This window comes from Oscarella lobularis, chromosome 15 (assembly GCF_947507565.1).
Source record: "Oscarella lobularis chromosome 15, ooOscLobu1.1, whole genome shotgun sequence".
Lineage (NCBI taxonomy): Eukaryota > Metazoa > Porifera > Homoscleromorpha > Homosclerophorida > Oscarellidae > Oscarella > Oscarella lobularis.
Window position 1 is genome coordinate 2,129,901 of NC_089189.1, and position 27,652 is coordinate 2,157,552.

A 27,652-nucleotide genomic window follows, 5' to 3' on the forward strand; every position below is an offset into this window, starting at 1 on the left:
CGTAGGAGTACACTTCCAGAGACGGAGATTGAGAGAACGGGTTTGTCTCAGGCACAGGCACTCAACATCAGCACAGAGCAGACAGAGAAATGGACACAGAAATATAAAGACACACATGAAATCGTCCATAGTCTGGGTTTCGTAAGAAATCCTATTACCTTCCCCAAATCTTCTTGATTTTTCTCCATCCTTCGCGAACGACGACAACGGTGCGCTTCACCTTATTGAACGTCCTTCTGAGCCAGCCGCCTCGTTTGCGTCGATCGCCGCTCGCATTCGCGGAGAAAATGAATCCCAAATCTTGCGCGGGATCGAGATCGACTTCGATGCGCAGAATAACGCACGTCGGTTCGACGACGGCGTTTTCGTCGGTAAACGATATAGGATTTTCGACCCTCTTCTCGATCATCCGGTCCACTTCCGCTTGGGTGATGATTTCCGGTACGGCCTCGTGGACAGCAGTGAGATGCTCGATAAATTTGTCGTGCGTGCTCTCGCGTTCGTAGATGAGTTTCTTCATGTTTTCGCGCGTTCCGTCTGCTCTCAAGTAGGCGGCGTAGATGACGGTGACGTTGAAGCCGAGTTCCTTCAGTTTTGTCAATGTTTCTGCCGTTATTTCTTTACCCACGTCCGTGTCCGTCATCTCGAAGTCGACGTTCTTCTCATCGACGACATTCCCTATAGCAACGTCAGCGAAGAGTAATTAATTTTAGCCGATGTATAACACATTGCGGGAAACTAATGAAACGGACGTCCCGTCGTTTGGAAGACCCAGTGCGGCACTGAGAATATCTCACGCGCACTCTGGCTTCAAGTGCAGGCGCGACTGCATGCACTCTTTCTCATTGAAAGTGTCGACGCAGGTCAATTCTAGCCTTCGTTGCTTCTTGGGTTAGTTCTTTGAGTTCTTACCTTTAACTGCAATGAGAGCTGCAGCAACGAGAAGAAGCTGATGAATTGCCATGCTTTGTCCTTCGATGAGGCCCAGCACTGTGCGACTGGAGAAAGTGGGCCAGCATATATAGTCTCTGCGTGTGACGTTTCAGCCAATCAGCGAGCACGTTTTGGCGTTCTAGGGCGTTGTCAATTATTCAGTTTCGTGGGGAAAAAATAGCTGTTATCCGGATGGGTGTGTACCCGTCGCGGTTGCCACGTTACAAGACAGACAGGGACGCAGTTCCACTTCTTAATCCCGCGAATGCGAGCAACAGACAAGCATAATTCCTTTCTTTCTTAGAACTAGTCTATTGTAAGGTTATCGCTATTTTTGTTATCGAAATCCTGACTGCTCGCAATGACCACGGCGGTTGCCCCTTTGATGAATTTTTCCTCGTTTGCGGAAGTCAGGTGACGCCTTTGTCGACCGTGGCTAATCTGATTTACTAAATCAAATGCATTATCCGTTGGATCGAGCTGAATCTCGATTCGAAGCATGACTTTCTCCGGCGGAGTACCATCCTCAAGAGCGAGATGACTTTGATGGTTTTTGACTAGAAGTCGACCAATTTCCTCGTAGCTAATTACTTCCGGTACGTTCTTTCGCAATTCGAGAAGATCGGCTTGGAAGTTCTCGCGCGACGTCTGCTTCTCGTAGATAAGCGTCTTGCGTATCTCTTCGCGTCCGTCGCTTCTCGAAGTGACCGCCGTTTTGACGGTGACGTCAAAACCGAGGTATCGCAAAGCGATCATAGTTTGTGCGGATATGTTTTTCTGAGGATCGTTGGAACTGGCCACCTTGTAGTCGACCGTCTTTTCAATCGATATCTTTCCACGCGAAACTAAAGATAAACGGTTTTTGGATTTCGCGACACCCGTATACTCGTCACTCGTGCTATACTGCCGATTTCTTTACCTACTTTTTACTTGAGCCAGAGCAACAAACGTAAGTAGAAATGATGCGATTACAGGCATCACTGTTTCGCGTTTTTGTGACGTCACAGAACGCACTTGGCTTTACGAACTGCGAACACATGCAACATTTATTTGACGAAGACAGGACAAAGAAACACGACGAAAAAAAGGATAACCAGTCAAAATCGAGCGTTCCGAAAGCTTACCTCCATATTTCCACAACCTCGGCAGCGAATCTCACGAAGGCCCGTGCTGTGGCGACATCCTTGCGCCAGAAACCGCGACGACGTCGATCAACCGTTCCCATGCTTTGACTTACCAAATCGAGCGCATTCATGGACGGATCGAGCTCGATTGCAATTCGAATGACAAGTTTCGACGGTTGCATTTTCATCCGTAATTGACATGGGCTCTTCTGTCGTTTCACGAGCAGACGGCCAATTTCCTCGTAGCTAATTGCTTCCGGGACGCTTCTTTGCAGGTCGAGAAGATCCCAATTGAATTTCTCGCGCGTGCTCGCCTTTTCGTACATCAGCGTTTTCTGCGTCGTTTTCGTGCCGTCGCTTTTCACGTTGACGGCTATGTGAACAGTCACGTCGTAGCCGAGCTCTCGCAGAGAGGCGAGAGTTTGCGTTGTGATGTTTGTGTCCAACGTAGAGTCTGTCAACTTGTAGTCGACGGTCTTTTCGGCATGAACATCTCCTGCGGAGGTAAGGTATGTAAATGCAAGCGTTGACGATTCCGGTACATGGGAACCCTGACCATTTGGTCGTAGTGACCACCGTCTACCCTCGAAAACCGCATAGCGCTACCATTATCTTTTAGCTGCAACTTTACTGGCATACACCGTATGTAAAAATATTTATAATATATGTACTGTACTACAGTATTAATTTGGGTGGAGATTTAGGTTATGTTGTTGACTGCACAAACAGTCAATTAAGTTCGCGATTTAGTAGACGTTACTACTAGCTTGAGACGTGCGACCTAATTTTTTTACCTTTGGTCGCTGTGAAAAGGTGAGGAGAACAAAAAGAACGAAGCATGCAGGAGCATTCATTGTTCCTCACGGAGCCGAGGTTTGCAAGTACAAAAGTGATGCTATCTCAAAGGCTACGAGACTTGAATAATCTGGTTCAGCCGGATTGGGCCGAGAACATTGGCACGTCACTTCCGATCGTCAAAGCGAGCACGTTACACCAATTTTCAATGGATTAACATGTAATATAAGTCTTCCTTTCATTGCGCCTCCTACTTTTATGCCAGCATTGAGTCTTGTTCTTTGAAATGTGCCCGTCTTTAAGCCGTTTCTTGCCGTCTTAAGCTCAGGCTTCTTTCCTACCATTATTTCGTCGCGTTGACAACGATGGAAACGGGCCAAAGTTAGCGTTTAGCAAATCGGGTAGTTCCAGTTTATAAAAACCACTGTTCAACGTGCAACACGACTACAATACTCGACCTATCTAAAAAAGGACTTCAGACAAAACAACTTTGTGGCGACGGTTCTCTCCCTCTCCTCCAAACTTTCCCTTTACGAGTCTCTTCATTGGCGGAATGCCCAAACGTAGCACTTCTGCTATCTCCCTTCTTAGAGCTGTTAGGCATTCGCCACTCGTAGGACGACGTTCTATTCTTTCTTCACCGGATATCATTCTTGAGCAGATTTGGTGCAACTGAGCACGATTGACTAAGTCGCTTAGCTGGCCACTTCTCTCTTCCGGAATCGGTCCCACTCCGGTAAATATTTCAATCAGCGAAACGCCCAGACTATAGACGTCGCTGGGCAACGAGCTGTGTGCCGACGTAGGTGCCATTCGTTCTGGAGCGAGATAATTAGGGCTGAGAGGACCGGCTGATTTGGAGCTGTCCAGCAGGTGGGCAGCTCCTAAATCAGCGACTTTGACTCTCATATCCCTCGTCAACAAGACGTTCGTCGGACGAATATCACCGTGAACGTATGGACGGGGAGAGAGCTCGTGGAGATACGTAATAGCTGACGTCATTTCGACTGCAATTGAGAGCTGCTCATACGTAGAGAGATAGGAGCCGGAGAAGTGAGCGGCATCCATCGCTTCGCTAACCGATCCCTCGAGTAATTCGGAGACGATTTGGAACGGTAGACCTGGTCTCATTATAGCACCGCATACTCGCACGATGTTTGGGTGGTGGAGTCGACTGGCCGTGAGAACTTCTCTTCGAAATGTGGGAATCGTTCTCTCGGTCGTGATGAGTTCGTGGAATTGCTTCACAGCCACGTCCATGCCGTGCCAATGACCAATGAGCACGTCTTGATTAATTACTGTTACAGTATATTTCTATATTGGTTTATTTTTACCTGCATATGCTCCTGTTCCAAGCTTGTCCCGAGTGAGCTCTATCTGCTGCGGGCTAATGTTTAGAACTTGAACAAATTGGTCGAGACTGCGTCGCGATTCTTGGAGCGAGTCTTGAAGAGTCTGACGCTGAGACTCCAGCTCTTGGCATCGTGATTCCAAAGCTTGACGTTGAGATTGAAAAGATTGGCGTTGCGACTCGAACGTGTGTCGTTCAGCGTGAAGTTGCGTTCTGATATCGTTTCTAAAGGCAAAAAGTAATAGGTTACAATTAAAAATAAATTCAGAATAGATTCGAGCATACTTTTCCGTCTCATGGGCTTGGCGTTCATCATGAAGCTGCCTCCTTATTTCATTTCTAAAACATACGAAAGTATTTCAGAGGCCGATATCTCATGACGAAAGAGTAAGAAGTACTTTTCTGTTTCATGTCTTCTGCTCTCAGCTGCCATGGCATGTCTAAAGTCATTATTCAGAATTACGTCATAGCATCTATGTTTTGGTTGAAAAGTTACCTTTGTTGTTGAATTTGCCTTTGAAGATCACGGCAACGAGCAGTCAGTTCAGAGCTTCATATAAATCGCATAAGAAATGTAGATATGGAATTAGCAAAGTCGTACTTTCCAGCTTGAAGAGTTTCACATTGTTCTCTATCAAAAATGAGCCACGTTAGTTTGATATTGAAATCTTTGTTCATGCAAAACAACTTGTATACCGCATTCGTTCCATTTGTTGGTCAACGTCCCGGATGCTAAATCGATCATCTGAAATTGACGTAGATGTAGCGAGAAGAAGAGATTCAATTTTCGTGTAAGATTCGTTTGAAGGACCTAATCAATGAATTGATTATTGAATCACAAATTGACTCTAATTACCAAGTGTAAAAATTTTCATTATTTGCTGGCATTCTCTATTGTCGTCAAACCCGCCAGAAATAATGAGATGAGCAGAGCCGTCTTGATTGGCTACACAGTGAAGGGTGTGGTTCCAAATTGGTGCCACATCCGGGGTCAAGACAATCTTCATTCATATAATTATTGATTACATTCAAATCAATTATGTACCTTGTATGATTTTTGCTCATCAAAATCAATTATATATCCGCTGTCTAGAAGTTCTTTCTGATAACCGCCGATCATTAGAAAGCAATTCTTCCTTTTGAATCCTCTTTTCATTAATCGACAAATTCTGTGATGATATCGAGCGGATGGTTTTGGAAGGAAATCGATGCGAATCCATTTCTATTACAATTCATTAATTATTGCCAAACATAATTAGGATTTACCTTTTCTCTCAAATCAATCACAAATGCATCAGAAAATGATTTATAACCATCACTCCCTCCATGGAGTAATCCTCGGTGTTGATCAATTGTTGCCATGGCAGCACTGCCACGTGGTTGTGGTCTTTCTCCACTTAATTCAACATCCAACCAATATCCTAATCATCAATATTTCAATTAATCCCAAATTCCTCGATTTCAATTTATACCTTTTTCTCTTCCTTCCTCAAACACGAATTCATAAATCTCATTATTCACTATCCCGTGGCGTTGTGCTCCTGATTGGAGACGATCTCGAGGAATGCGTCCGCTGAATCCCCCAAACATGATCATTCTTCCTCCAATGGCCCACAAACAGCAGAAGAAGCGTTCCCATGGTTTCTTTCCGTGAATGAGCGTGGCTACTTGAATCCATTTCATTTTCTTCGGATCCAAACCAAAAACTTCTCCCAGAAGACACGCGTCTTCCTTCTCTCCCCCGTACGAATACATGATCCCATTGATGACCACGCATTGTGCTCCTCTGCAAGGAGGAGGAATATTTTTTACTTCAGCGAAACGGCGGATCCATTTCTTCTCTTCTTGGACGTTACAAGTCCAAATTTCGTTGCGGGGGAAATAGTGGTTCTTCGCGTTTCTTCCACCGAAGAGATGCAATTCATTCCCGATCAACGCACTCTCGTGTTCAGTTCGAGGCTCAGGGAATGCGACTCGGGCCATTTCGTTTTTAATTAGGAAGCGTTGAATCACGTTTCGTTGTCTGAACGAAAGAAATTTTCACGATCTCAGCCGACGTTGTTTCACTGAAACTAAAATTCATTTCAATCACATGAAGAAAGGAGTTTAGAACCACTCCTACTTTGTTTTCTTCTATTCCGAATGAACGAACGCAGAGGAAAGGCAGAATGATCTCAATGAAAGTGAATCCCCGTATAATCGATCTTTCTTGTTCAATTCGCGTACTTGAACACACTCAATCTCGTGGAATGACAGCGATGTCGTTTGCCTTTCATTCCGACGAGTCGTCGTACCAGTTGGCAAGCGGAAATCTAATTCGTCGAACCGAAGAACGGACAATGAGTCGTTAGATAGGTACAAGCATTCGAAGCGCCCTTTCTGGTCTTTAGACACGTTCTGTCTTTGCGAATGATGCTTCTCAGAGGCACGGGGCCGGTCGCTTGAGAGCGAACGCTTTCTTTCGGTAACAGCCCCGCCCCTTCCTCGCGTCGTCTCGCATCCGCTCCGTGGTAAGCAATCGCGCGTCTATCGCTGCCACGCTTACTCTAATACAGTTCAAATTGAAGATTCCTACGGCATCCTGACAACGTTTTATTTTGGGGGCCCCCATTTCAAACCCAAGTGCACTCTTGTCGCTTCAGCCATGCGTCACGCGCTTCAACAATGTTTGTATATTATGCGTGACTACCTATTTCTCTTTCTAGGTTCTAAGTCAATGTCTTGGCGGAACAAAGAATGAATGGATCATAAGGTTTGTCTTTGGGGGGTTCCCAGTGGTGTAGGCGTTCACTTAGGGGTCTGGGGCCTCTTTGTATCGTACATAGAGAGATTGACTGCGTGCTGTGTCACTGGCCTCGTTTTGGGCATAAATCTAAACACTCGGGTTCGATTTCTGACAGTCTAATCGAGGGCGGATTGGGGCTCATGCGATGGCTTAGCGGCATAGCATGCATGAAACTCTCCTATGTTATGTACGAAGCAAATTAAGAGTGTAGAAGGGACAGCAGTCGCTTGTAGTTCAGTTGAGAACGTATCAGTGCTCCTCACTGCATAACTACGATAGTGTACACGTGTCCTTGCCTTGCATTAGGGTTTAGTTGGCGGCTGCTAGTAGGTTAGGGCGGTGTTGAGATTAGTAGGTTTTAGCTCCCCTCTCCCGGACGTTAGCTAGCAGCCGCCGCGTGCTATAGACCATTTCTCAAGGATTTCTCGAGAGGTAATCTATTGTTTTCCGTGCTCGTCATTTTCCCATTGTTTCAAATATCTTCTAAAACGTGTTGTCCTAAGAATGAAACTGTTCTTTATTGAATATTTCCTCGTGGACGTTGACGTTTGCGTTTCTCGCACTGATATCCTTTGAAAGTACTTCTGGAAAGACGAAGAGGGGGAGGACGTACCTCTGACGCATAAGAGACGTTTAAATTCTGTAGGGTTCAATCGATGACAGTCCGCACAGAGAAGGTTCATGCCTATGAGTCGTTTCCTTGTTATTTTCAACGCTCTCCTTCTTCAGTTTACTAGCCAAGTGTTTCCAATGGTCAGTTGCTAAGGTAGCCAGCCTCGCGTTTCACATGCATTATATTATCAAACTACTTTTTCAAAAATTCTATATACGCATTGAAACCAAACTATGAATCAATTAGACCAAGAGTTTTCTTTTTTTTTCTTTTGTCTTTCAATTGCCTCGAGAGTTGCGTATCCAAGAGCAGCTGCCACGAGCCAAGTTACGAGAATTCCCAACTTCACAGGCATTCTCTGGCTGAGAGCGCCGCTGTAGGCAAAAGAAACAGAAAATCCGATGCTACGCCAGAACAAATAGCTTCCAAACGCAGCCTCTTTTCTATCAGTAAACAGCATTCCAAAAGAAGCTAAAGGCGAAATTAATTAAGAGCCTCAAATAACATTTAAGTGATGATAATATTTTGACCTACAGTTTCCTTGAGTAGAAGCAATAGCATCCGATATTGCCCAGAGAGCAGGTATACTGTACAGAATTGCTACGTTAGGAGTTGGCTGCCACACTATAAGAAAAATTATGAGCGAAAAGGTCATAGCAAAAGCAATTAAGAGCAGATAGAATCGTCCAACGTGGACAGCAATCTTTCCGCAGAGAAACGCAGACAAAGAGTTGACAGCTCCATAGAGCATCATTAGAAATCCTATAGATTCAATACCAAGACAATCTGTCAAGAAATACTAGAGATGATTCATATAAAAGAACAAATCAATAAGACTAATAATAGGCGAATATGTCTTACCTTTACGTAGTCTCCAAACATGAATGCCTTCTCCGAACCGAGAAACACGGCCAAAGGAATGAGAAGCAGAACTCTTTTATCTTGAACATGTAACCTTAGAACAGAAGTCGTTAGACTGAGCACCCTTGGCCTTGGCGGGAGATCAAAACGTAGACTCCGAATCGACGCCACGCCAAACACGAGTAGTAGAATCCCGCCAATTTGACAACCCTCGAAAACTCCCAGAAGTAGAATTTTCGTCGAATCGGGAACGGTTACGTTGGAAACGACTTCGCACTCAAACCCCGTCGCATTGACGCTACGATTCGTCGCCGAAGCGTCCGTCGCACCGAACGTCAACACGAGCGACGAAATCAAATTACCAGATATACGGGCAACTTGAAACATTCCTAGATAAATTCCATTGAAACGCTGTATACCGTACTCCTTCGATTTTCCGGTCAATTCCGCATAGCGAACGGCGAGCGTCGTAATATAAGTAATCTGCGCCGTCCACAGACACCCGGACCCCGCACCGAGTAAAACGCAAGCGGGTACCATAGTATAAAAACGCGGGTAATAGTTTGCAGCTGTAAAGAGGCAGTGTGTAACAAAAGCGACTAGAATCGTTCGCTTTGGTCGTACGAGTCCAATGAGCAAGGGAGCGACGAAGAGCGTTCCCAGGCACATGGACGCGTAGACGGAGGCGAGGCACGTGGCGCCGACGTCGCGACGCGCGTTCAGACTCGTCTGAAGCGTTTCGAGGCCGGCGAAGGCCGTGTAGACGAAAACGACGGCGACGGCGAGAAGGACGACGTTTTTTTGGAGACGTTTTGCCTCGGTTATGCTCGTCGTTCCTACGTCGCCGTTGTCGTCGTCGTCGTCGTCTTGGAACAACGCCTCTTCGTCGTTTGTTCTCATCACGTGATTGGGCGGACTACGTCACTAAACTTATAGCTTTCTGAAAGCACGTGCACGTGCAGCTCTCTGAAGTTGTTACCATTAACACTATGTGTTTGCTCCATGAATCTATTCTTTCTTCAAGATCGCAGCGTTTCAGGGGAACGTGCAGTGGTTTTGTAGGCAGAGAAGATACAGTAATCCACACAACCTATTTTATACGCTAAGGAACAGCAACGCGTAAAGGTCTCGTAATCGAAGCAATGCCATTAAGAACACCGGTCACTTCTGACGTCATTTTTATGCAAGGATGATTTTGTCAGTCTGTAACGCGATCTAGTTATCAACAATTACCCTGCCTTCAAGATCGCGTACGGTGTTTCTAGAGCACGTGCAAGAGTTAAATGATCTTTGACGCCAAGTCCGGGACATCCTATCAACGTAGCATGCCGTTCTCTCCAGAATTTCAAAGAAACGTAGTTCTTTTCTAAACGTGCCTAACGTTCAATGCAATTTAGAACGTCTTGGCAGCCTGAAAGCGTCGTAGCTGTCGTACTTTAGTCGTAAACGTCTCCATACGTCACGAACTAACGCGCGCATCAACTTCAAGATGGAAAAAGGCGAAGAAGGGGAAATCGTCAACGTCAGCTCGGACGAAGACGACGTCGTCCTCCTCTCCGACGAATCGGCAAACAAACGCAGCCACCTAGTCGACTCAATCAAATCCAAGTCGTCAGAGAGCGAGGAGGAGGAGAAAGAATCGAACGAAGTGGCGTACGAGAAAATGGAACGCGATTCGAGCTCAGACGACGGCCAAACGGCATCGAAAGAGCACGAAAATATGGAAATCGACGACGTGGACGTGGAAGCGAGCCGAATTCATCGCGTCATCCCGAAAGTCGATTGCAAGGAGAAAATCGTAAGAAATCGATTCTGGGGAATAATAGTTAGTTAACTCAATTTTTCACTTTTAGATTTTTGCTCTCGACGTGTCGCGAGAGTCGCTTTCGCGAACGTTTCGATCGCAATCGAGGTCGAGCTGAAAAATCAATTTTTTATAAAAGAGTAACTTTAACGAATTTAATTAAAGTGAATCTCGTACGACGTTGATGCTCTGCAAAATGGCTATCGATACGTTTGTCAAGACGAAGGCGAAGATTAATCCGACTCACGAGTATGCGATTGTCTCGTTGACGAATAAAGCGGAAAAGGTTAGCCGGTTTAGTTTTAATGTACCAGTGCGTCGTTCATGTACGTGTGTGCGAATCAATGTCAGAATTTTTTTCAGTGTAGGAAGAAGGTCTGTAAAAGGATAGGTATAATTATATCTATCCTGGAAGCAATACCCCTCCCTCCCTCTCCCAAGAAAAAATTAAATTATTTGTAGACTACTTAGCAGTGCTTCAAAATGATGATGACTCTAAGTGGTTACGTTTACGTCTCCTTTAGAAATGCGATTTCACGTCTAATGCTCTCGTACTTTGCGATTGCTTGCAAGGCCTCAAACCATCCCACGAATCCCCTGCCGATGTATTTGGTAAGCGAATGCCGTTACCATCATTTGTTTGATTTCTTTTCGTGAGGCTGATTCGTTTTTTAGATATGTCTTCTCTAATGGAAACTGTGTACGTTTCTCTCTGCGTCTATATAATCGTCCTTTTTTTGTTTCTATTCTTTTATTTTTTAGAGCTGAATCTGTTTCCCTGCCGGACGTTTCCGATCCTAGTCTTCCTCCTCCGTACGTCGTTCGTCTCATTCTGATTTACACGCGCTCGCGCTGCCATCCGAAGTTGTCGAACGGGAACGCGGATCTCTTTGCGTCGCCCTACTTCTTCTTCGACATTCTCTACATTCATCAACCGCCAACGCAGAATCCGGAGTGCGAGGTAAGCAGAATGGGGCTCATAAGTAAACAGGAATACGCTCTGTTATTATAATCAAATGCAGTAGAGTCTTTTTATAAAGGTAATCCAGCCTTTGCCATATTGCATGACGGTAGCAAGCAATGAGTGACCTGCTAATGTTCTAACAGACTACTGTACCTTGATTTTTAAACAGTGAATGGGCTCTATAAGACAGCCTAAGTAGTTTTGAAACAAATAGGCACTCAGGAATCAATTTTTAATTAGGCATTTATATAGAACAATTCGAAATAAGTGTTTGTTTAATTTTAATTAATTAATCGTCACGGAACTCACCCTTAATACTTGTCGCTTGATTGGTTGATTCTCTTACCAGGCTATATATGATGAATTGCTTCATCTTGATCGTCGCGAAGCGAATTATATACTCGAGACGAGTTGTCAGAGTAATGCCGTTAGGCTGTTCAACGCGATGAGCCTTCTCATGGGTCATCCTCTTCAGCGCCCTCTTCAAATGGAGTCGTCGGCTGATGTGGATAAGCTTGATAAGCGTTTTGTGCATTAAAATTAATTTCGTAATTGATTACTTATTGGCTCAAGCGGTCTGCGTAATGAACTTTTGAGTTATATCGCTGGATAATTTAAAAGTGAAGTAGATCGTTTACGAGCAGCTTTACGCAGAAGCTTTTCTTTGCTGTCTACATTTTATGTAGCTGGAGTTAATTGATTCTCTTATACGATATTTTGTGTCTTAGCTACATCGCTTTGGACAGGTTCACCTACTGAAGACGTCGGCAAGTTTCTGGCAATCAGTGTAAGCTGGGTTTGAGGTGGGGGCCCGTGACACAGCAACGCACAAATGCTTCTCACAATGCGGAGAATGTAGTAGGAACAGCATCCGGTTATGAAGATAGTTGCAAACGTCGTCCCTTTTCTGTACTCGCTGCAGTAGTGTTCACGGCCGTTAGCGAGCAGTCGCCATCTTCTTTAGCTCAGAATGTTGTCGTATCATAGGAGAACTCGCGTGTTTTTAGTACACGGATAACAGCACGTTAATCAACACAAACACACCACCATGCTATAAAAGTTTCTTGGAAAGGTCAAAGTTTGTATGCCCCAAAGAAGGCATAAGGAGCGTTGATGTAATATTGACTGCCGCCAGCATAAACAGATACACGATCCCCTTTCAGCAAAAACCTCATGAAACCTGTTTGTTCTTCATGGCTTTTATATGAACTGTGGTCAGTGGAGCGGTGATAGACAACGTTGTTGTCGTTGATACGAATGCGGAAATAGATGCTTGTTCCAGTGCTTGACGGATAGAAGCGCATTTGGGCATAAATGTAGTAAAGCCCGTCTTGAGGTGCAGTAATGTAACCGTTGCTGTAAGTCATTCCACCCCTGACAAACGATTGATAGTTGCCATTAGTTGAAGTCGTCCACTGCGTAATCGTTTGACCTGAAGTATATAGTTAGCGCCGACTGAACTTTCAGATTCGAAGTTCATGTGTATAAGCATACTGCTTGACATGTAACTGCCGTAGTTTCCATACAGATGAGCTGCCGGCCGATCAGAGCTTGAAGAATAATTCAGACGAAGAGTAATCACTTCTTCCTGCAGTTTTCTTTTCTGTTGGGATTAAAATATTTTACGTATTATATATATAGGACTTTTTGTATGCACAAATTACGTCGGCCAGCAGTGACTGAACAGACAGTTCTAGCTTCTTGTACTAATGAATTAAATCAATAATAACTTAAACGTTTTGAGACCTGTCCTTACCTGCGTCTCTAGCGCTTTAAATGGCTCAAAATATTTTCGCAAAATGTCTTCACTGAGCTAAATTTATAAGTAATCAATAAGTTGCCTTACCTACGCTAAGGTGTGTAGATTAATTTTTTTTACCTCGGGCCCAGGCACTCCTTGAGGTCCTGCCTGCCCCTTGTAACCGGGAAGACCCCGATCTCCCTTTGGAAAATCAATCGGTTTCATAGCGATGCATCATTTAGCAAGTACCCTGTCTCCCTTAGACCCTCTAGATCCAATGTCTCCGGGATGTCCCGGTGAACCCTAGTCGCTTTATGAGTTTGTTTCGAAATTTAGTACTTCTTTATGTGTACCGGATTGCCGTCATCTCCTGCAGTGCCCCTCGGCCCTATCAGGCCTTGTTCGCCCTAGAAAACAAACAATCGAATACTTGTCTATTGATCTCACGTGCAGAGCAATGATCAATCTAGGAGGACTAATTCTAAAAGTCTTGTCTTTTTACTTTGAATCCCGTATCGCCTTTTACGCCCTTTGTTCCTTGTAACCCTCTGTGTCCCTAGAATCACCTGATATAAGCAAACGAAAAACGATAAACTATTCCACCTGAATTCCAGTGTTGCCTCTTGGCCCTTGAGGCCCTGGCGAGCCAACGCAGCTTGGTCCTGGCGGACCAACAACGCCAGCAGGTCCCTGTTTGCCTTGACTTCCGGTTGGACCCGTCAACCCTTGTTCACCCTACACAGAATGTTTTGATTCAGTAAGGAAAGGAGTTAAAAATGCCTTTTGTCCGCGATCTCCTGTTGCACCCGTGGTTCCTTTATCGCCTTTGTGTCCCTAGAAGTGCGTATAGTTGGCGAGCAACTAATATAGCAGCTGATAGCCTTAGCATACACGAACTCCCTGCGGACCTGGATGACCTGGGTAGCCCTAAGAAACCGTCTTATTGCAGTAGTGTAGTCTGTAACGGCAACGCTCATTTTTACACGCTGTCCCTGCACAACGTTTTCATCTGAGCCATTTACTGCTGAAGACAGAGCGAAGGCAATGCAGAGGGCAAGAAGTGGAGCTATTTTGAGCATAAACATGCTGATTGGAGTATAGCTAGAAGCTTCAAGTTTAGTCTGCGAGCAAAGAGAGAATGCGCGGTGTCCTCTGCTTGGTTTGCCTATCTACGCTCTGCTTGATGGCACACACAATAGTTTGGCCAAATACAATTACGAAACGGCCAATCATTCTTTTGGAGCTTTGTTCTCCTTGGTAATGTCATTACTGAAGTGATTGTCTTAGCAGTTTTGGATCAAGATGTTTACGTAATGTTGCCAGCGGGAATTACGTTGTGCAAATCAATAAGTATGTTCATAAACTCTCTGATCCGTTGAAGAGATAATTCTCACACTACATACAGAATTTTTTGACGATTTTTTCTCCACGAGGCAAGAGGGTAAATTTTATGTATTTATTTGGTCTGTGACACCATGGTGGCACTGAATGCAGTGCTGATTTTGAATGTTTTATAGATTTGAACGAGTCTGTACCACCTATCTGACGCAGTACAAGATAATTCGTATCGCGTACCACGTGATTGCCGTGACACTATTTCGGTCGTAAAGAATTGTTTGCTCGCAACAAGAACGGGGCCAGGGTAGCCGCAATGCGACCTTTTACAAACTGGCAAGGATCGGAAACTGTAATGTATCTTCTCGACGGTTCCGGGAACCCCCTATGAGTCTTTCACGAGACGACGAGTGCATCCGCTCCGTGGTAAGCAATCCCGAGTTCATCGCTTCCTCTTATATCTTTTGCTATGACCGTTTCTCTTGGCTATGCAAGTCTACTCGACGGTGATTCGTTTGGGGGCCCCAATTCATAACGAATACGTTTGCGCTCCCTCTAAATATTTATAGTTTACTTTTCCGACATTAGCCAGCTTAAAATGTAGACGTTTAGTGCGGGCATATACATATATGTCTTCTTCTTAGGTGTCACATGATTTTCTTCATTGAAAGAGGAATTAAGCCAATGGAACATAAGGTTCGTTTCATTTCTTTGGGGTCCAGTGGTGTAGGCATAGATATGGTGTAGGCGTGCACTTGGGGGATGGACTAGTACATTGAGGTGAATTGCATGCTGTGCCACTGCCCGTTTCCGTTCCTGACAATGTGAGCTGAGGCTCAGGGGATGGCACAGCAGCGCATGAAGCTCTCAAAATAATCAAACCAATACTTTATTTATGTATGCACGATGCGGAGAGTAGTGAAGGCGGCATTCGGTTATAGAGTAATTGTGAGCCTCCGCCGTATCCTTGCTCGTATGCTTGAGTCTCTGCCTCGCATTCAGGTAGTAAGTTGGAGAGGCCAGTACTTGTAGTTGCTTCCCTAAGGCTATTAGCGAACATTTGCCACGTGCTTTAGATCGCTTCTCTATAAAATGTACACGTAATGTAAGTTCAGTGGTTTTTTTCTTATAACAGCGTGGCATGCAGTGCTGCTCAAGTTGAACTCGCAGTACGTGGTTTAATTAATTAAATACTGACATCAGCGCGCTAATGAAACAAACAGATCAAAGTTTGTATACCCCAATGAAGCCATAGGGAGCGCCAACGGCATATCTGTTGCCATCGGCGTAAACAGATACACGATCCCCTTTCAGTAGAAACCTCATGAAACCTGTGTGCTCTTCATGCGCTTGATACGAACTGTGGTCGCTGGAGTACTGTCGGACAACGCCACTGTCGTTGATACGAATGTAGAAATAGATCCCCGTTCCAGAGCTTATTGGATAGAAGTGCAGTTGGGCATAAATGTAGTAAAGCCCGTCTTCAGGCACAGTAATGTAGCCGTTGCTATATGCCATTCCTCCCCTGAGAAACGATTGATAGATGCCATTAGTTGAAGTCGCCCACTGCGTAATCGTTTGACCTAAATAATTAGATAGTGTCGACTGAACATTCAGATTCTAAATGCATGTGTATTAGCATACTGCTTGACATGTAACTGCCGTAGTTTCCGTACAGATGAGCTGCCGGCCGATCAGAACTTGAAGAATAATTCAAACGAAGAGTTATCACTTCTTCCTGGAGTTTTCTTTTCTGTTGGGGTAAGAACGTTCTACATATATAGACTCGTTTGTATGGTCACAGATTACGTCGGCCTGCAGTGACTGAACAGATAGCTCTAGCTTCTTGTACTAATAAATCGTAGATCAAGAACTATTTTAATCCTTTGAGCCCCGTCCTTACCTGCGTCTATAGCGCTTTAAATGGCTCGAAATATTTTCGCAGAATATCTTCACTAAGCTAAATTGATATATTAGTTAGGGATAGCTACTGTGTGTAAGTAAAGAATTATTTTAAAAAGAGTTAATTTATGTTGCTGTTCCAACCTCTGGTCCAGGCACACCTTGTGGTCCAGGCTGGCCTTTGTAACCGGGAAGACCTCGATCTCCCTATCAAAATCAAAACTTGTTTGCGTGATGTATCAGTTCAAACTGCAAGTACCTTGTCCCCTTTAGGCCCGCTATCTCCAGGATGTCCTGGTGGACCCTAGACAGTATATGCAATATTTTGAAATTTAGAATAGTTTATGTGTACGGGATTGCCGTCGTCTCCTTCAGTTCCCCTTGGCCCTATCAGGCCACGTTCGCCCTAAAAACATTGATCCCAGGTTCAGAGCAAAGATCAATCCCTGAGAATAGTTCTAAAAAATAGAATTACCTTGAATCCCGTATCTCCTTTTATGCCTTTTGTGCCTTGTGGCCCTCCGTGTCCCTAGAATCACGTGATGTAAGAAGACCCAAAAAGATAAACAATCTCTCACTTGAACTCCTGTGCTGCCTCTTGGTCCTTGAGGCCCCGGCGAGCCAACGCAGCTTGGTCCCGGCGGACCAACAACGCCAGCAGGTCCCTCTTTACCCTGACTCCCCGGCGAACCCGTCATTCCTTGTTCACCCTACACAGATTAGTCTAAAATTTACCAGAGCCGAAACAAGTCAAACACACCTTGTGTCCGCGATCTCCTGTTGCACCCGTGGCTCCTTTTTCGCCTTTGTGTCCCTAGAAGTGCGTAGAGTGTCCAAGCTAACTTGAAAGCGCGAGTCACTAGAATAGGCTAGCGTACACGAACTCCCTGCGGGCCTGGATGACCTGGGTAGCCCTAAAAAACCGGCAGATTGCACTGCTGTGTAGTCTAGAATGGCAACAAAGGTTCTTACACGCTGTCCCTGAACAACGTTTTCATCTGAGCCATTGACTGCTGAAGACAGGGCGAAGGCAATGCAGAGGGCAAAAAGTGGAGCTATTTTGAGCATAAGCATGCCGCTACGTCCGAAATTTAGAGTGGAAGCAAAGAGAGAATCTGTAGCGTCCTCTGCTTGGTTCGCCTATTTACGCTCTGAAGCAAATTTGACAGACAGGTTGACAGCATAGCACATTAGTTTGGCCAAATATAATTACGACGCAGCCAATCATTTCTGTGGGGCTTTGTTCGTCTTTGTAAATGTCATTATCTAAAGCAATCACTTTAGCTGCTTTGATATCAAGATGCCCGCGTAGCGTTTACTGATTTCAATGCTTAAACCGACGCAGCTGGATTGATTGCGCCAGGTATTTATTTGCACTTTCTACAGTACAATCGATTTATTGCAGATACATATAAACACGTGATTTCTGTCCGGGGAGTTACACGAAATGAATCAGCACGCTGATAGAGGTGACGCAACGCCGTTTCTGCCTCAGCCCTCAAGCAAACGCTTCTATCGACGCTCGAGGTCATCCAAGCTTCGTCCAGTTGCAATGCTGCTTTCGTACGTTCTAATAGGCATTCGTTCGCAAGTTGATCGCCTCAACGGATCCTCTCTCAGACGAAGGGCCGCTCCGCGTCGTCTCAGAGTCTCGGCGAGACGGGAGGAGTAATTCCGAGCAGGCAAGTCTTTGCGACGACGCAGCGGGCTCGTATTCTCCGATTCAAAGCGCTTTCTTCTCTACAAGTTGCGCAAAACGACTCCGCCCCCTCACTTCTGCCACGAGGACGCATCCGCTCGCCGGTAAGCAATCCAGCCCTGATCGCTTTTCTGCGTGCTCTCATGGAGTTTAAAACCCTTTTTCCCGTCGGCGTCGCGGGTTGCACGACCACGTTTTTCTAAAGGGGCCCCCTTAATTCCTCTCCAATCGCGTGTCATCCGCTACGTACTAGTTGCGACTTTGGGGAGCTATAGCGGTCAATTTCCACACTACTACTCTTTGAAGGTAAACTAAGACTGCATACACTTCTTTTGCCTGTATTTTTTGTTGCGTTTCTCTTTTTCAGTGGAATGCTTTGGCATCTAGAGAGAGGGGGTTGGGCGGCTTACGCATCAAATGATATGTGTCGTCATCTCACAAACTGGACAAACGCGAGGTAAGCGGCTATGTAGCATGATACGCGAAGGCGGAAGTACATGGTCTTTCCTTTTTTGCTAGGGCTGATGATGATGAAAGCTGGTGGAACAGCCTTTCGAATTGTCAGCGGCTGCCAGACATAGATGAAGAGAGGAAGAAAGAATTTTTTTAGTTCTTTATTTTGCTTTTGTTTTTTCCTTCGTTAGAGTAGGCGCATAATACACGAACGAACGCGCGTGGCTCTTGCGCTGGCAAGAGCTACGCAAGCGCAGTTTCCGAGTGCGCTTCTTTGGTAGCGCATTCGGAAGCTGGTCCTTGCGCGGCGCAGCTCCTGCTCTAGCGCACGGGATTTCGCGGGCTTGCGCTGCTCAAGACACAATAGCTAGGGCTGCAAAATTAAAAGACACGAAGTCTCTTTTTAAATTTTATTTGAATAAAGGTCCCGGATGTAGAAAGCGAAATAAAATTCTCTCTGCAGCAGCTGCGTTCTTGTGCGGGGAGAAGAGAGCCACGTGGCTCCCCCTCCCCACTTCGCTCACCTCCTCCCACGTGTGAGAGGAGGTGAGCCCGGTGCTCCTTGTCCTCCCCACGGCGTCTTCTTCGGCGCTCCTTGTCCTCTTCTCAACTCGCTCCCAGTGGAGGGAAGCGAGAAGGGACCTAACTTCCCCCCAGGTCCAAGGGGTGAGACATACTCCCATGTCCCCAGGGCCGACTTTCACCCAAGCGGCAAGGAGGAGAGCGCATTAGACGAGTTAACCTCCAGCTCCCAAGGAGGTGGGATCACCCAATCATCCCGCAGGTTAAAGGCCTTCAGTATACCCCTTTAAGGCCCAAAGGGGGTACCCTCGCCACCGGGGCACGGGGGGAGTCATTAACCCAAGACCCGGGAGGACCGCGATTTTGCCCACAGCGTCTTGCCCAAGTGGGGGATGGTAGTTATCACTCGTACCACCAAGAGTAGGGCCGCTCTATCGCCCCGGCAGAGGTGCGGCCTCTTTTCGCTCTCGGCCCGGAGGGATGGCTGCGTCTGGCCTCGTCGGATTGGGGGAACGACTACGCGACAAAACAAGTGAAGCGGGGAGTAATCAAAAAGCTTACATGGTGAAAGTAGGAAAGACTCCTGGAGCAAGGACGGCTTTGTTCACCAAAGGAAACTACAGTCGAGAAAAAAGAGGCTGATTAATGTTATTCAAGTTTCTCATGTGAGAGCATATACAAGGTCTGGAAAGGTAAACACTTGCCTACACTTTTTCTGCGGTGTCTTATCTACATTTTTTAAGTATAAATGTCTGGGTAAAAACTAAAGTCCTTAGAAACACGCGTTCATTTTATTATGTACCTATAGGAAAGAATGTTGTGAGAAAGTTCCACGTTGAAGCGAAGCGCACACTCTGGCGAGTTACGCCTATAAAAAGAGAAGAAAACGTTCGCCTGCTCGGGGAAACGTCTCTGCGAGCCTCACTTGTATAGGCAAAGCAAGAGTCAATGCGTGAACAACATTATAGGCGATGAACTGCGCGTGGGATGATCGAGAGAACCGGCCCTTTCCAAAACGGTTGCTAGCCGCTTGGACACCTAGAAAAAAGTCTAGTGAAGCGAAAGAAAACGAGCGCGACTTTGATCGACCCAGGATTGCTGGCCAGGAAGTGGATTCGAAAACGCTGTCGGCACTTCAATGAAGCGTCGCCGGCACGCTTTAGCTAATCAGAGCTTCCTCAGCGCTTGCGACGACGCAATCGAAGGCCGGGGAGGTGTTCCTTGTCACGACTAAGCAATGGATAGCGTATTTCGGTGCCGATCCCATTGTGGGGCCCCCTTACCGAAGATGAGGCGCTGCGATGCTCACCGCTTCGTATCGACACTTTCTTTAGTTCCGACGGTGATAGCTGTTGATCTTCATCGTCGTCTGGCGAAAAAACAGCCGAGGAAAGGTGTCTCGGTCTTTCGTAGATAAAATGTACCCGGATATACAGACAACACGTGACAGTTCGCATTTTTGTGACCAAAGTAGACCCCAAAGTCGATCACTGATGTAACTCAGCAGTAAGGCAGAGGTCACTGTTATTTTGCCATTAGCACTAACCTCTGACTTCACTGAACAAACTAGAAGGGTCAAGGAAGCAGAACAACATTGTTCCTATGTATAACGTTCCTTTAGGCAGACGCTGCATGGCTTTGTTTCTGCAGTAATCTGCTTTAGTAATAACCTCTTTCCTTACTGCGGAGTGACGTCATTGATCTAGCTTTGTATGCTTTAGATTTCTTATTTGCATACGTGGGTGTCTTTTGTATTGTGAATTTACACTGCACAGTAAAGAAACTTGAAGAAACCGGTCACAATACGTAATTAAATTAAGCAATGGTTCCCATTGCTGTCGCGCGTGAGACGACGCATCGTCCAATGGATTCTCTAGGGCGGTGCCCAGTACTGACTCCTCTTTAAAAACGCTTCAAGCATTACTGACTCCGATCACCGCCTAGCTCTACTCTACTCAGCCTGAGTCACACACGCGCTCCACGACACCGTCTGACTCTTCTTGGGAGGTGAAAATGATACATATAAAACGACCGTTTGGAAAACCGCTTTAGCGTCTATTGAAAACGTATATGTGTAATAAATAGGCGCCGGCCTTGCGGCTTAAGTCTCCGTGACGGCGCGTACGTAAACTCCTACATATAGAGCTGCGACAATGCCTCCAGCGAAATCGATCTCTACAAAAACTAACATACACTGCATGACTGGCCACAGAGACGCGAAGCGGTCTGATACGATATCCGGCTCTAATCCCTTCCTCTTACGGACTTCAAGCGACACCATGAACGCGTACGAAAACGTTGCCGTCGCCACGGACCAGGCGCTATGCTCGAAAATCGGAACCCACGTTCTCCGCGAGCTGAACGGCACGGCGGCCGACGCCGCCGTCGCCGTCGCTCTCTCCCTCGGCGTCGTCAACTTCCAATCGTCGGGACTCGGCGGCGGCGGATTTCTCGTCTATTACGACAGCGCGACGAAAGAATCGACGGCAATCAACTTTCGAGAAAAGGCGCCAAAGGGAATCAACGAGACGCTACTCGTCGAGGAACTCGCCCAAAGACGAGGTCTAATAGTCGGCGTTCCGGGCGAACTCAAAGGACTCGAACGACTCTGGCAAAAACACGGACGCGTCGAATGGCAAAAGCTCTTCGACACCGCCGCCGACGTCGCCGAAAGCGGCTTTCCCGTCACGAATTGGACGGAACGCGCATTGGGAAGCAAAGACGAAACGACATTCACGGACCAACTGAAATCTTTTCTCAAGCCTGACTCTAAGCGCTACATAGTCGAAGGCGATCACTTTTCCGCGCAGCAGCTCGGACGCACTCTGCGCCAAATCGGCGCCCACGGCAACGCCGATCCATTTTACAAAGGTCAACTTGCGCACGATATGGTTAAGGAGATCAACGCGGCCGGAGGCGTGTTCACCTACGAGGACTTCGCTACGTACGACGTCGAAGAGACACCGACTATGAAGAGCAATTTCATGGGCATGACAGTGTGCAGCGCGCCGCCCCCGTCGAGCGGCGCCGTTACACAATACGTACTCAACATCCTATCGAAGTTAGGAGAAGATCTCAACGTTTTTGACGACGATGCACGTCATCTCATCGCCGAGGCTCTCAAGTTTGGTTTCGCGGCTCGTATGCGATTGGGCGACACGAAAGAAGCGCGGGAATTCGCGGAGGAATTACTCAACCCGGACAAAGCGGAAAAGGCGAAATTGAAAATCGACTTTTCGACGACTCATCTACCGGAATACTACGACGGGCACTACGTTCTTCCCGACGAGGAAGGCACGACGCATTTTTGCATTGTCGACGGCGAGGGTAATGCCGTCTCCCTGACGTCGACAGTGGGGTTATATTTCGGAAGTCGAATACTTTCCGAGTCGCTTGGCTTCCTCTACAACTCTCACCTGACTAATTTTTCAAAGTCGGACAAGTACGATCCCTCCTACAATCTCGTACCCAATCCAACGAATTATCTACGACCCGGAAAACGACCTCAATCGTCGACATCGCCGCTGATTCTTTTAGATCAAAACGACACTGTCGTCGCCACGATCGGAGCTTCCGGTGCTCACATGATCATAAGTAGCGTCGTTTCGACGCTTTTGAAATATTTCGTTTTTGGCTACGCGCTCGACGAGGCGATCAACGAGCCGCGATTTCATCATCAACTCGTGCCCGACGTCGTGTGCGTTCAGGAGGATTTTCCTGACGAGTGGACGGAAGGGTTCGAGGCGCGCGGGCACGTGGTTGAGTGTGCGCCGCGTCGATTGGCCGCCGTTCAGGCGATTGTGAAGGAAAAGGGGAAATTCGTTGCCGTGTGCGATTACCGAAAGAAGGGCGAACCGGACGGGTATTAGGGAGAGAACGGAATGTACTCTTTGTTTCTTTTTCTTGTGTTGTTTGCAAATTTATTCGACTAACAAAAGCATCCTAACGGGGGGCCCCTCCTCTCGCAAAGGTCACAAGACAAAGGGTGAAAGAAGCTCGCGTGCGTAACGTGGTCCCATAAACGGCGTCTGCATCGCCAAACGGCTTCTTCGCAGCGAAAGAAGCAACAAAAAAAGAGGAACTGACTTCGAGGGGCGTGTTCGCCTCTAGCGCCTAGTGTAAGGTCCGACGAAGAACTACATCTGCTCTACCTTTCACCGAAGGGTTGGGATTTTGCGTCGGGAACGCCGAACTCCAAGGAGAAAACGTCGAGAACTCTCAGCGAAATCCGGGATAGTACGCGACTCATTCGCGGAAGTGGACCTTAGTGGCAGTGCCGCTCGCGGATCGATCTCGCTACCTTGTGTCGTTTCTATATCCTGATTATCACTGTGGCAGCTCGATGAGCGACAAGGGGACAAATACAGTGACTCCGTTACCGAGAGTACAGGTTAATTCACCGAACCATGATATGTTTGCACGCTATCGCACTAAAACGTATGCACTAGATCCTTGTCGTTGGATTCGTGACATATGCAACGTCGTTTGGTAAGACTATCACCACTCTCCCGGACCCCGAAGCCGGCGGCGCGCGGCACTCGCAACGATCGATTCTTTTTACTATAGGAGGGAGCGTTACCGTGCCCCTGCTTCCGTTTATGACACAGGAATTCTTTCCTCATTTGAAAAATAGCCAACTAGGTATAGCGGCATAAGTTATCGCGCGGCGCACTCTCTACGCATACTTTTTCTCTGCCTTTAGGATACTACACGGGATTCTTTTTGAGCTTCTACCACTTCGGATCACTTATAGGAGCCTTGTTTGTACGTAAGCCTAATGAGATTCGGTAAAGGGGCTGGGCTTATAGCACGAATCGAAGCGCTCAGGAACGTGTTTGCAGGCGATCTAATATGTTTATATAGTGGGGACGTCTGTCGGACAAAATAGGGCGGCGCCCCGTTTTTCTACTAACAGTCGGCTTAGCTATATTCCCGATTTTTTTGTTCGGTCTAAGGTACGTGATGTATTCGACAAAAACGCTGAACGGCTCTTTTTCTCTTTGATATAGTGTAAATTTTCCTATGGCCATATTAGCACGATTTTTATGGGGCCTACTCGGTGCCAACATCGTCATTGCAAAGACAGTAGTAGCCGAAGTAAAGCCGAATGCCATACGCTAAAAATGTTCAAACTAAATTCGAAGGCTAATAGTTGTGTGATAATACCAACCAAGCCAAAGCCTTTGCTTTATTTGGAGTATGTGCCAGTGTAGGCAGACTTTTGGTAAGTCTAAGCTTGAGGCAATATCGCTGCTCTAATCTACATATACCCTAGGCAATGGCTGTTGGAGGATTTTTGAGTCAACCGGCCGAAAAATACTCTCTTTTCGAAAATGAATTTTTCTGTCGTTTTCCCTTTGTTTTGCCGTGTCTTATCAGCATTACTCAAAGGCTAGCAGCGTTAGCGGGTATAATGTCTTGCGATTCGCGATTCGCGATTCGCTTATATAATTGTTTAATTATTAGTGGCAGCCACTCTTATGACTGAAACTCTGCCCAGCAGTAAAAGGTTCGCATGTAGTCTATATAGAAGCCTATGTACGAAGACCAGCTACGTGTGGAAAATTTTAGAAACAAGCCGCATGAGGAAAACGAAAAGGTGCAAGCGTTCAGTCAATTAATTAAACACCGTAATTCATTTTTTTCAATGAATTTAGACAGTTGACGATAGCCGTTCGGAAAACGAAACGACTTCACTTATCGAAAATAACGCGAATTCTAAACTAGCGTCATCTTGTTCGCTAAGTTTTTCCATTCACGAAAACGAATCCTACGGGTCGTTTCGGAAAAAGCGCATTTCAGAGCGAAAGCGCAGAAAAAGGAATAGGTGCACAAGGGCAATAGGTAAAGTAAAATGTTACGAGAGAACTTACTAGAAACAAATTTCAATTAACATTCAATTAACAGGCCTACTTCTTTCAAAAATAAAGTCAGTGTTTGTCACACTTTGGGACATGATACGTCTTCTCAAAAGCAAGACGGTGGGACTAGCTGTTCTAGCCTACATGGTCTTTGCGTTCGTAAGCATCATATCTCTGCAGGTATAAATACCAAAGAAATTCTGTTCTAATAAGTTATGCGTTTCGTTCTATAGGTTGTGCCACTGCTTCTAGTAACGGACGCCGATCACGGTGGCTACTGCTTTAGTTCGACTCAAATCTCAATTCCTATGACTGCTACAGCTTTTATACAGATGATATTTCACGTACGAGAACTAGTGATTGATTCAACTCTCTATATAAGTAATTGTTTCAGCTCTCGTGCTACCATCGTATTGCCCAATTGCTAAAGTTCAAGAAAACGTTTCTTCTCGGAGTTAGCGTTTTTGGGCTATCCCTTATTCTTTTTCCCTTCTCCGTGCAAATGACTGGCCCTGTTCACTATCCATCTCAAAACGTCTCCCAGTATCATCATGCCTCAAGTTCGAATGCAAATTTGTACTGTCTAAAGTACGGATTCTCGTGGTACAATGTTACGACAAATACAAACTCGACGGCAGATCAGGAATGTCTGCTAATCGCAAACAACGGAGAAATCGAGTCTCGAACGGCAATCACGAAATACATACAACTGACCGTGTGGATTACGGTAACATCCATAATACTATTTATTTACATAGCAAGGTACGCAGTTATTGTTTCTCAACGTTGAGCTTCTCGAGTGATTATCACTTTAGAACGGTCAGCTTTACATCAGTGAACGTGCTAGTAGCAAACTCGGCTAAGGTGGTCTAAGTCTCTTTTATATAAAAGCTTATTCGGAATAGGCGCCTGCCTGTCTTATAGAGATCTGTACGAGGCAGTGTTGTGGGCTTGAGTCACTCTGCTGCATCTCTAATGCGAATGGTTGGACCGGCGCTTGGATCGTTTCTATTCGCGTGGAGCGAGACTAACGGTCTTTGAAAATACGCTGACTGATCTCTTAGTGAACTCTATTTATTTACATATTTAGGTCAGGGGTATCCGTTCAACTATCATCTCATATTCGGATTTATGGGATTCGGCTGTTTGATTGCAATTCTGATAGGGTCCTTTTTGCCGTGGAGTTTATCGCGAAAAATCGAAGAATCTGACTTGGAAAACGATGACGCTGATTCAAAAACCAAACTCGTGAACTCAACTGAAGCTCTAAACGATTCGCTCTCAATCGAATAAGACAGTAATGTGTGTATGTATGTATGTGCACAGGCAATTTTTGGACTAGACTTGAACATAGCTTATCGGTATTGACCTCCAGGTATGTATGACTCTCTGTATGTCAGAGAAATCATTTCGGAACGCTCACGAAAATAAGCCAAGACACCGGCTCACGTCTTCATTGCTCTCTTGCGCATTATTTAACCTTTGCAAAAAACAAAGAGCCGTGAAAAAAATTCAAAGAACAGCTCTTTTAGCTATGGTCTGCATGACTGGCTGCCATTAATTAAGGACGTGCGTCGTTTTCGGGAAACCTGCCTACTAGCAGCTGTATCTAAAGCTCGCCATATGCAGTTACGCTAGCAACGCGTCACATATTGATCCTCTCTCCGAAACCCGCGCTCTCCTCCTCCTCTGTCTACGACGCGGAGCAGAAAACTATGACAAATCAACGTCACTTCATCCGGAGTAGAATCGTTGTCTGCCATGAGAGCACAATTAGGGAATCCTGCGAATGTCTCGGCCGCCCTCGATAGAATGAAGGCGATTGGTAAATGCAGCTAGGGGTTGATTCGGGGGACGGGAAACCCGGAAAATGCACATAGTCGACATATGTGTCCATATATGCACATACATCATACATATGCCCGTACATGTACCGCGAATCTTCCCATCGACGTAGTACTTGTACGTAATACTTAGGTTATTATGTCATTTAGGGCACGAGGGGCGTGAGTTATTTCCCGAGGCGAAATCATAATGTACGACCATAAGTCGTTTAGTCTATATCGCCGTGACTCTCGATGCGAACACATTCAAATCGGTCGCAACCCGTCGTCGCTAACTGATACTTCAAGGTCACACCTAATATAACTGATACTTCCAGGTCACGACTAATACCGTAACTAGCGGAAGTTAAGTATTGCACTCGGCTCTCGCAGATTGGTCTAGCATGTAATAAGGTTTCAGTAAGTGCCACATGACGCGTAAAGAAAACGAACGAACATCTGCATCGTGCAATAGAACGCCGCGGCGCACGAACGATGCACTCGGCTGTTCATCGCTGGGTGCTTTGGTTTATTGCTTTTTGCAGCAATGCCGAAGGTATAGGACACTGGAAAAAGGTTCTTAGTGAAGACATGAGCTGGAGCCGAAATTGGCCAACACATAGCATACAGTGCAACAGCTTCGATGTCCCAGTGCCAGAGTTACCTATCTCGACATATCTTCGAAACGCAACATTCCCACAAGCAAAAAGTCGTCTACTATTCGTCGATTGCAAGGGAAATACGTGGACTTACTCAATGGGGACAGAGACATGGACGAAGCTTTTCACGAATACAAACTACACTGAACCAGCGTCTTCATTCGACCATTTAGCCGGATTCTCAATGACCACTATTTGCGAAACTCGAGTCGTACTGCATGGCGGATTTTATCGAGTACCGAATTTCGATGACAGCTCTAACAATTATGTATATTCAAACACCACGTGGATGTTCAACGGCTTAGACGAAAAGTGGGTGCTTCTTCAAACTTTCGACGAAGGCTCTCTGCAAAGCAAAGAACACCGGGCATTCGCGTTTCATCAGAAAGAAAGCCCGTGCTCATGTAAAGATTCAATATTGATGTAC

The 27,652-nt window shown here is 46.0% G+C and overlaps 8 protein-coding genes across 8 annotated transcripts; 3 read left to right on the top strand and 5 right to left on the bottom strand.

Annotated features, from left to right (window-relative positions):
* Positions 1 to 1,206: 1,206 nt before the first annotated feature.
* Positions 1,207 to 2,062, bottom strand: LOC136196385 (uncharacterized). The gene is made up of 2 exons (XM_065985919.1): positions 1,857 to 2,062; positions 1,207 to 1,778 (listed from the first exon to the last, which is right to left on the bottom strand). The coding sequence occupies exons 1-2, from the start codon at positions 1,909 to 1,911 to the stop codon at positions 1,240 to 1,242; spliced, it is 594 nt and encodes a 197-aa protein (XP_065841991.1). The 5' UTR covers positions 1,912 to 2,062; the 3' UTR covers positions 1,207 to 1,239.
* A 1,196-nt stretch (positions 2,063 to 3,258) lies between these two features.
* LOC136195780 (uncharacterized) lies at positions 3,259 to 6,387 on the bottom strand. The gene is made up of 12 exons (XM_065985245.1): positions 6,326 to 6,387; positions 5,676 to 6,275; positions 5,470 to 5,624; positions 5,249 to 5,425; positions 5,060 to 5,204; positions 4,900 to 5,014; positions 4,805 to 4,834; positions 4,700 to 4,753; positions 4,602 to 4,643; positions 4,489 to 4,542; positions 4,187 to 4,428; positions 3,259 to 4,138 (listed from the first exon to the last, which is right to left on the bottom strand). The coding sequence occupies exons 2-12, from the start codon at positions 6,184 to 6,186 to the stop codon at positions 3,315 to 3,317; spliced, it is 2,349 nt and encodes a 782-aa protein (XP_065841317.1). The 5' UTR covers positions 6,187 to 6,275; positions 6,326 to 6,387; the 3' UTR covers positions 3,259 to 3,314.
* A 1,319-nt stretch (positions 6,388 to 7,706) lies between these two features.
* LOC136196386 (protein unc-93 homolog A-like) lies at positions 7,707 to 9,139 on the bottom strand. Its single transcript, XM_065985920.1, has 3 exons — positions 8,463 to 9,139; positions 8,136 to 8,400; positions 7,707 to 8,072 (listed from the first exon to the last, which is right to left on the bottom strand). Exons 1-3 carry the CDS (start codon positions 9,129 to 9,131, stop codon positions 7,840 to 7,842), a joined length of 1,167 nt encoding a protein of 388 aa, XP_065841992.1. The 5' UTR covers positions 9,132 to 9,139; the 3' UTR covers positions 7,707 to 7,839.
* A 787-nt stretch (positions 9,140 to 9,926) lies between these two features.
* On the top strand, positions 9,927 to 12,062 carry LOC136196423 (BRISC and BRCA1-A complex member 1-like). The gene is made up of 7 exons (XM_065985965.1): positions 9,927 to 10,260; positions 10,316 to 10,374; positions 10,432 to 10,552; positions 10,791 to 10,878; positions 10,942 to 10,966; positions 11,029 to 11,227; positions 11,580 to 12,062. The coding sequence occupies exons 1-7, from the start codon at positions 9,952 to 9,954 to the stop codon at positions 11,766 to 11,768; spliced, it is 990 nt and encodes a 329-aa protein (XP_065842037.1). The 5' UTR covers positions 9,927 to 9,951; the 3' UTR covers positions 11,769 to 12,062.
* Positions 12,063 to 12,209: 147 nt separating this feature from the next.
* Positions 12,210 to 14,114, bottom strand: LOC136196422 (macrophage receptor MARCO-like). Its single transcript, XM_065985964.1, has 12 exons — positions 13,955 to 14,114; positions 13,863 to 13,898; positions 13,752 to 13,805; positions 13,575 to 13,706; positions 13,474 to 13,527; positions 13,325 to 13,378; positions 13,221 to 13,274; positions 13,110 to 13,172; positions 12,987 to 13,043; positions 12,895 to 12,936; positions 12,725 to 12,833; positions 12,210 to 12,662 (listed from the first exon to the last, which is right to left on the bottom strand). The coding sequence occupies exons 1-12, from the start codon at positions 14,054 to 14,056 to the stop codon at positions 12,304 to 12,306; spliced, it is 1,116 nt and encodes a 371-aa protein (XP_065842036.1). The 5' UTR covers positions 14,057 to 14,114; the 3' UTR covers positions 12,210 to 12,303.
* A 1,241-nt stretch (positions 14,115 to 15,355) lies between these two features.
* On the bottom strand, positions 15,356 to 17,345 carry LOC136196302 (pulmonary surfactant-associated protein D-like). The gene is made up of 13 exons (XM_065985824.1): positions 17,181 to 17,345; positions 17,087 to 17,122; positions 16,969 to 17,022; positions 16,787 to 16,918; positions 16,684 to 16,737; positions 16,561 to 16,614; positions 16,468 to 16,512; positions 16,353 to 16,415; positions 16,219 to 16,266; positions 16,116 to 16,157; positions 15,951 to 16,059; positions 15,546 to 15,889; positions 15,356 to 15,391 (listed from the first exon to the last, which is right to left on the bottom strand). Exons 1-13 carry the CDS (start codon positions 17,280 to 17,282, stop codon positions 15,356 to 15,358), a joined length of 1,119 nt encoding a protein of 372 aa, XP_065841896.1. The 5' UTR covers positions 17,283 to 17,345.
* A 3,760-nt stretch (positions 17,346 to 21,105) lies between these two features.
* On the top strand, positions 21,106 to 22,822 carry LOC136196421 (glutathione hydrolase 1 proenzyme-like). The gene has a single exon (XM_065985963.1). The coding sequence runs from the start codon at positions 21,162 to 21,164 to the stop codon at positions 22,749 to 22,751; it is 1,590 nt and encodes a 529-aa protein (XP_065842035.1). The 5' UTR covers positions 21,106 to 21,161; the 3' UTR covers positions 22,752 to 22,822.
* Positions 22,823 to 23,039: 217 nt separating this feature from the next.
* Positions 23,040 to 26,179, top strand: LOC136196420 (uncharacterized). Its single transcript, XM_065985962.1, has 17 exons — positions 23,040 to 23,272; positions 23,331 to 23,370; positions 23,449 to 23,523; positions 23,585 to 23,646; positions 23,746 to 23,837; positions 23,892 to 23,979; positions 24,035 to 24,106; positions 24,158 to 24,290; positions 24,349 to 24,391; positions 24,454 to 24,481; positions 24,540 to 24,726; positions 24,790 to 24,923; positions 24,977 to 25,087; positions 25,138 to 25,505; positions 25,559 to 25,607; positions 25,668 to 25,776; positions 25,834 to 26,179. Exons 1-17 carry the CDS (start codon positions 23,225 to 23,227, stop codon positions 26,034 to 26,036), a joined length of 1,842 nt encoding a protein of 613 aa, XP_065842034.1. The 5' UTR covers positions 23,040 to 23,224; the 3' UTR covers positions 26,037 to 26,179.
* The last annotated feature ends 1,473 nt before the right edge of the window (positions 26,180 to 27,652 follow it).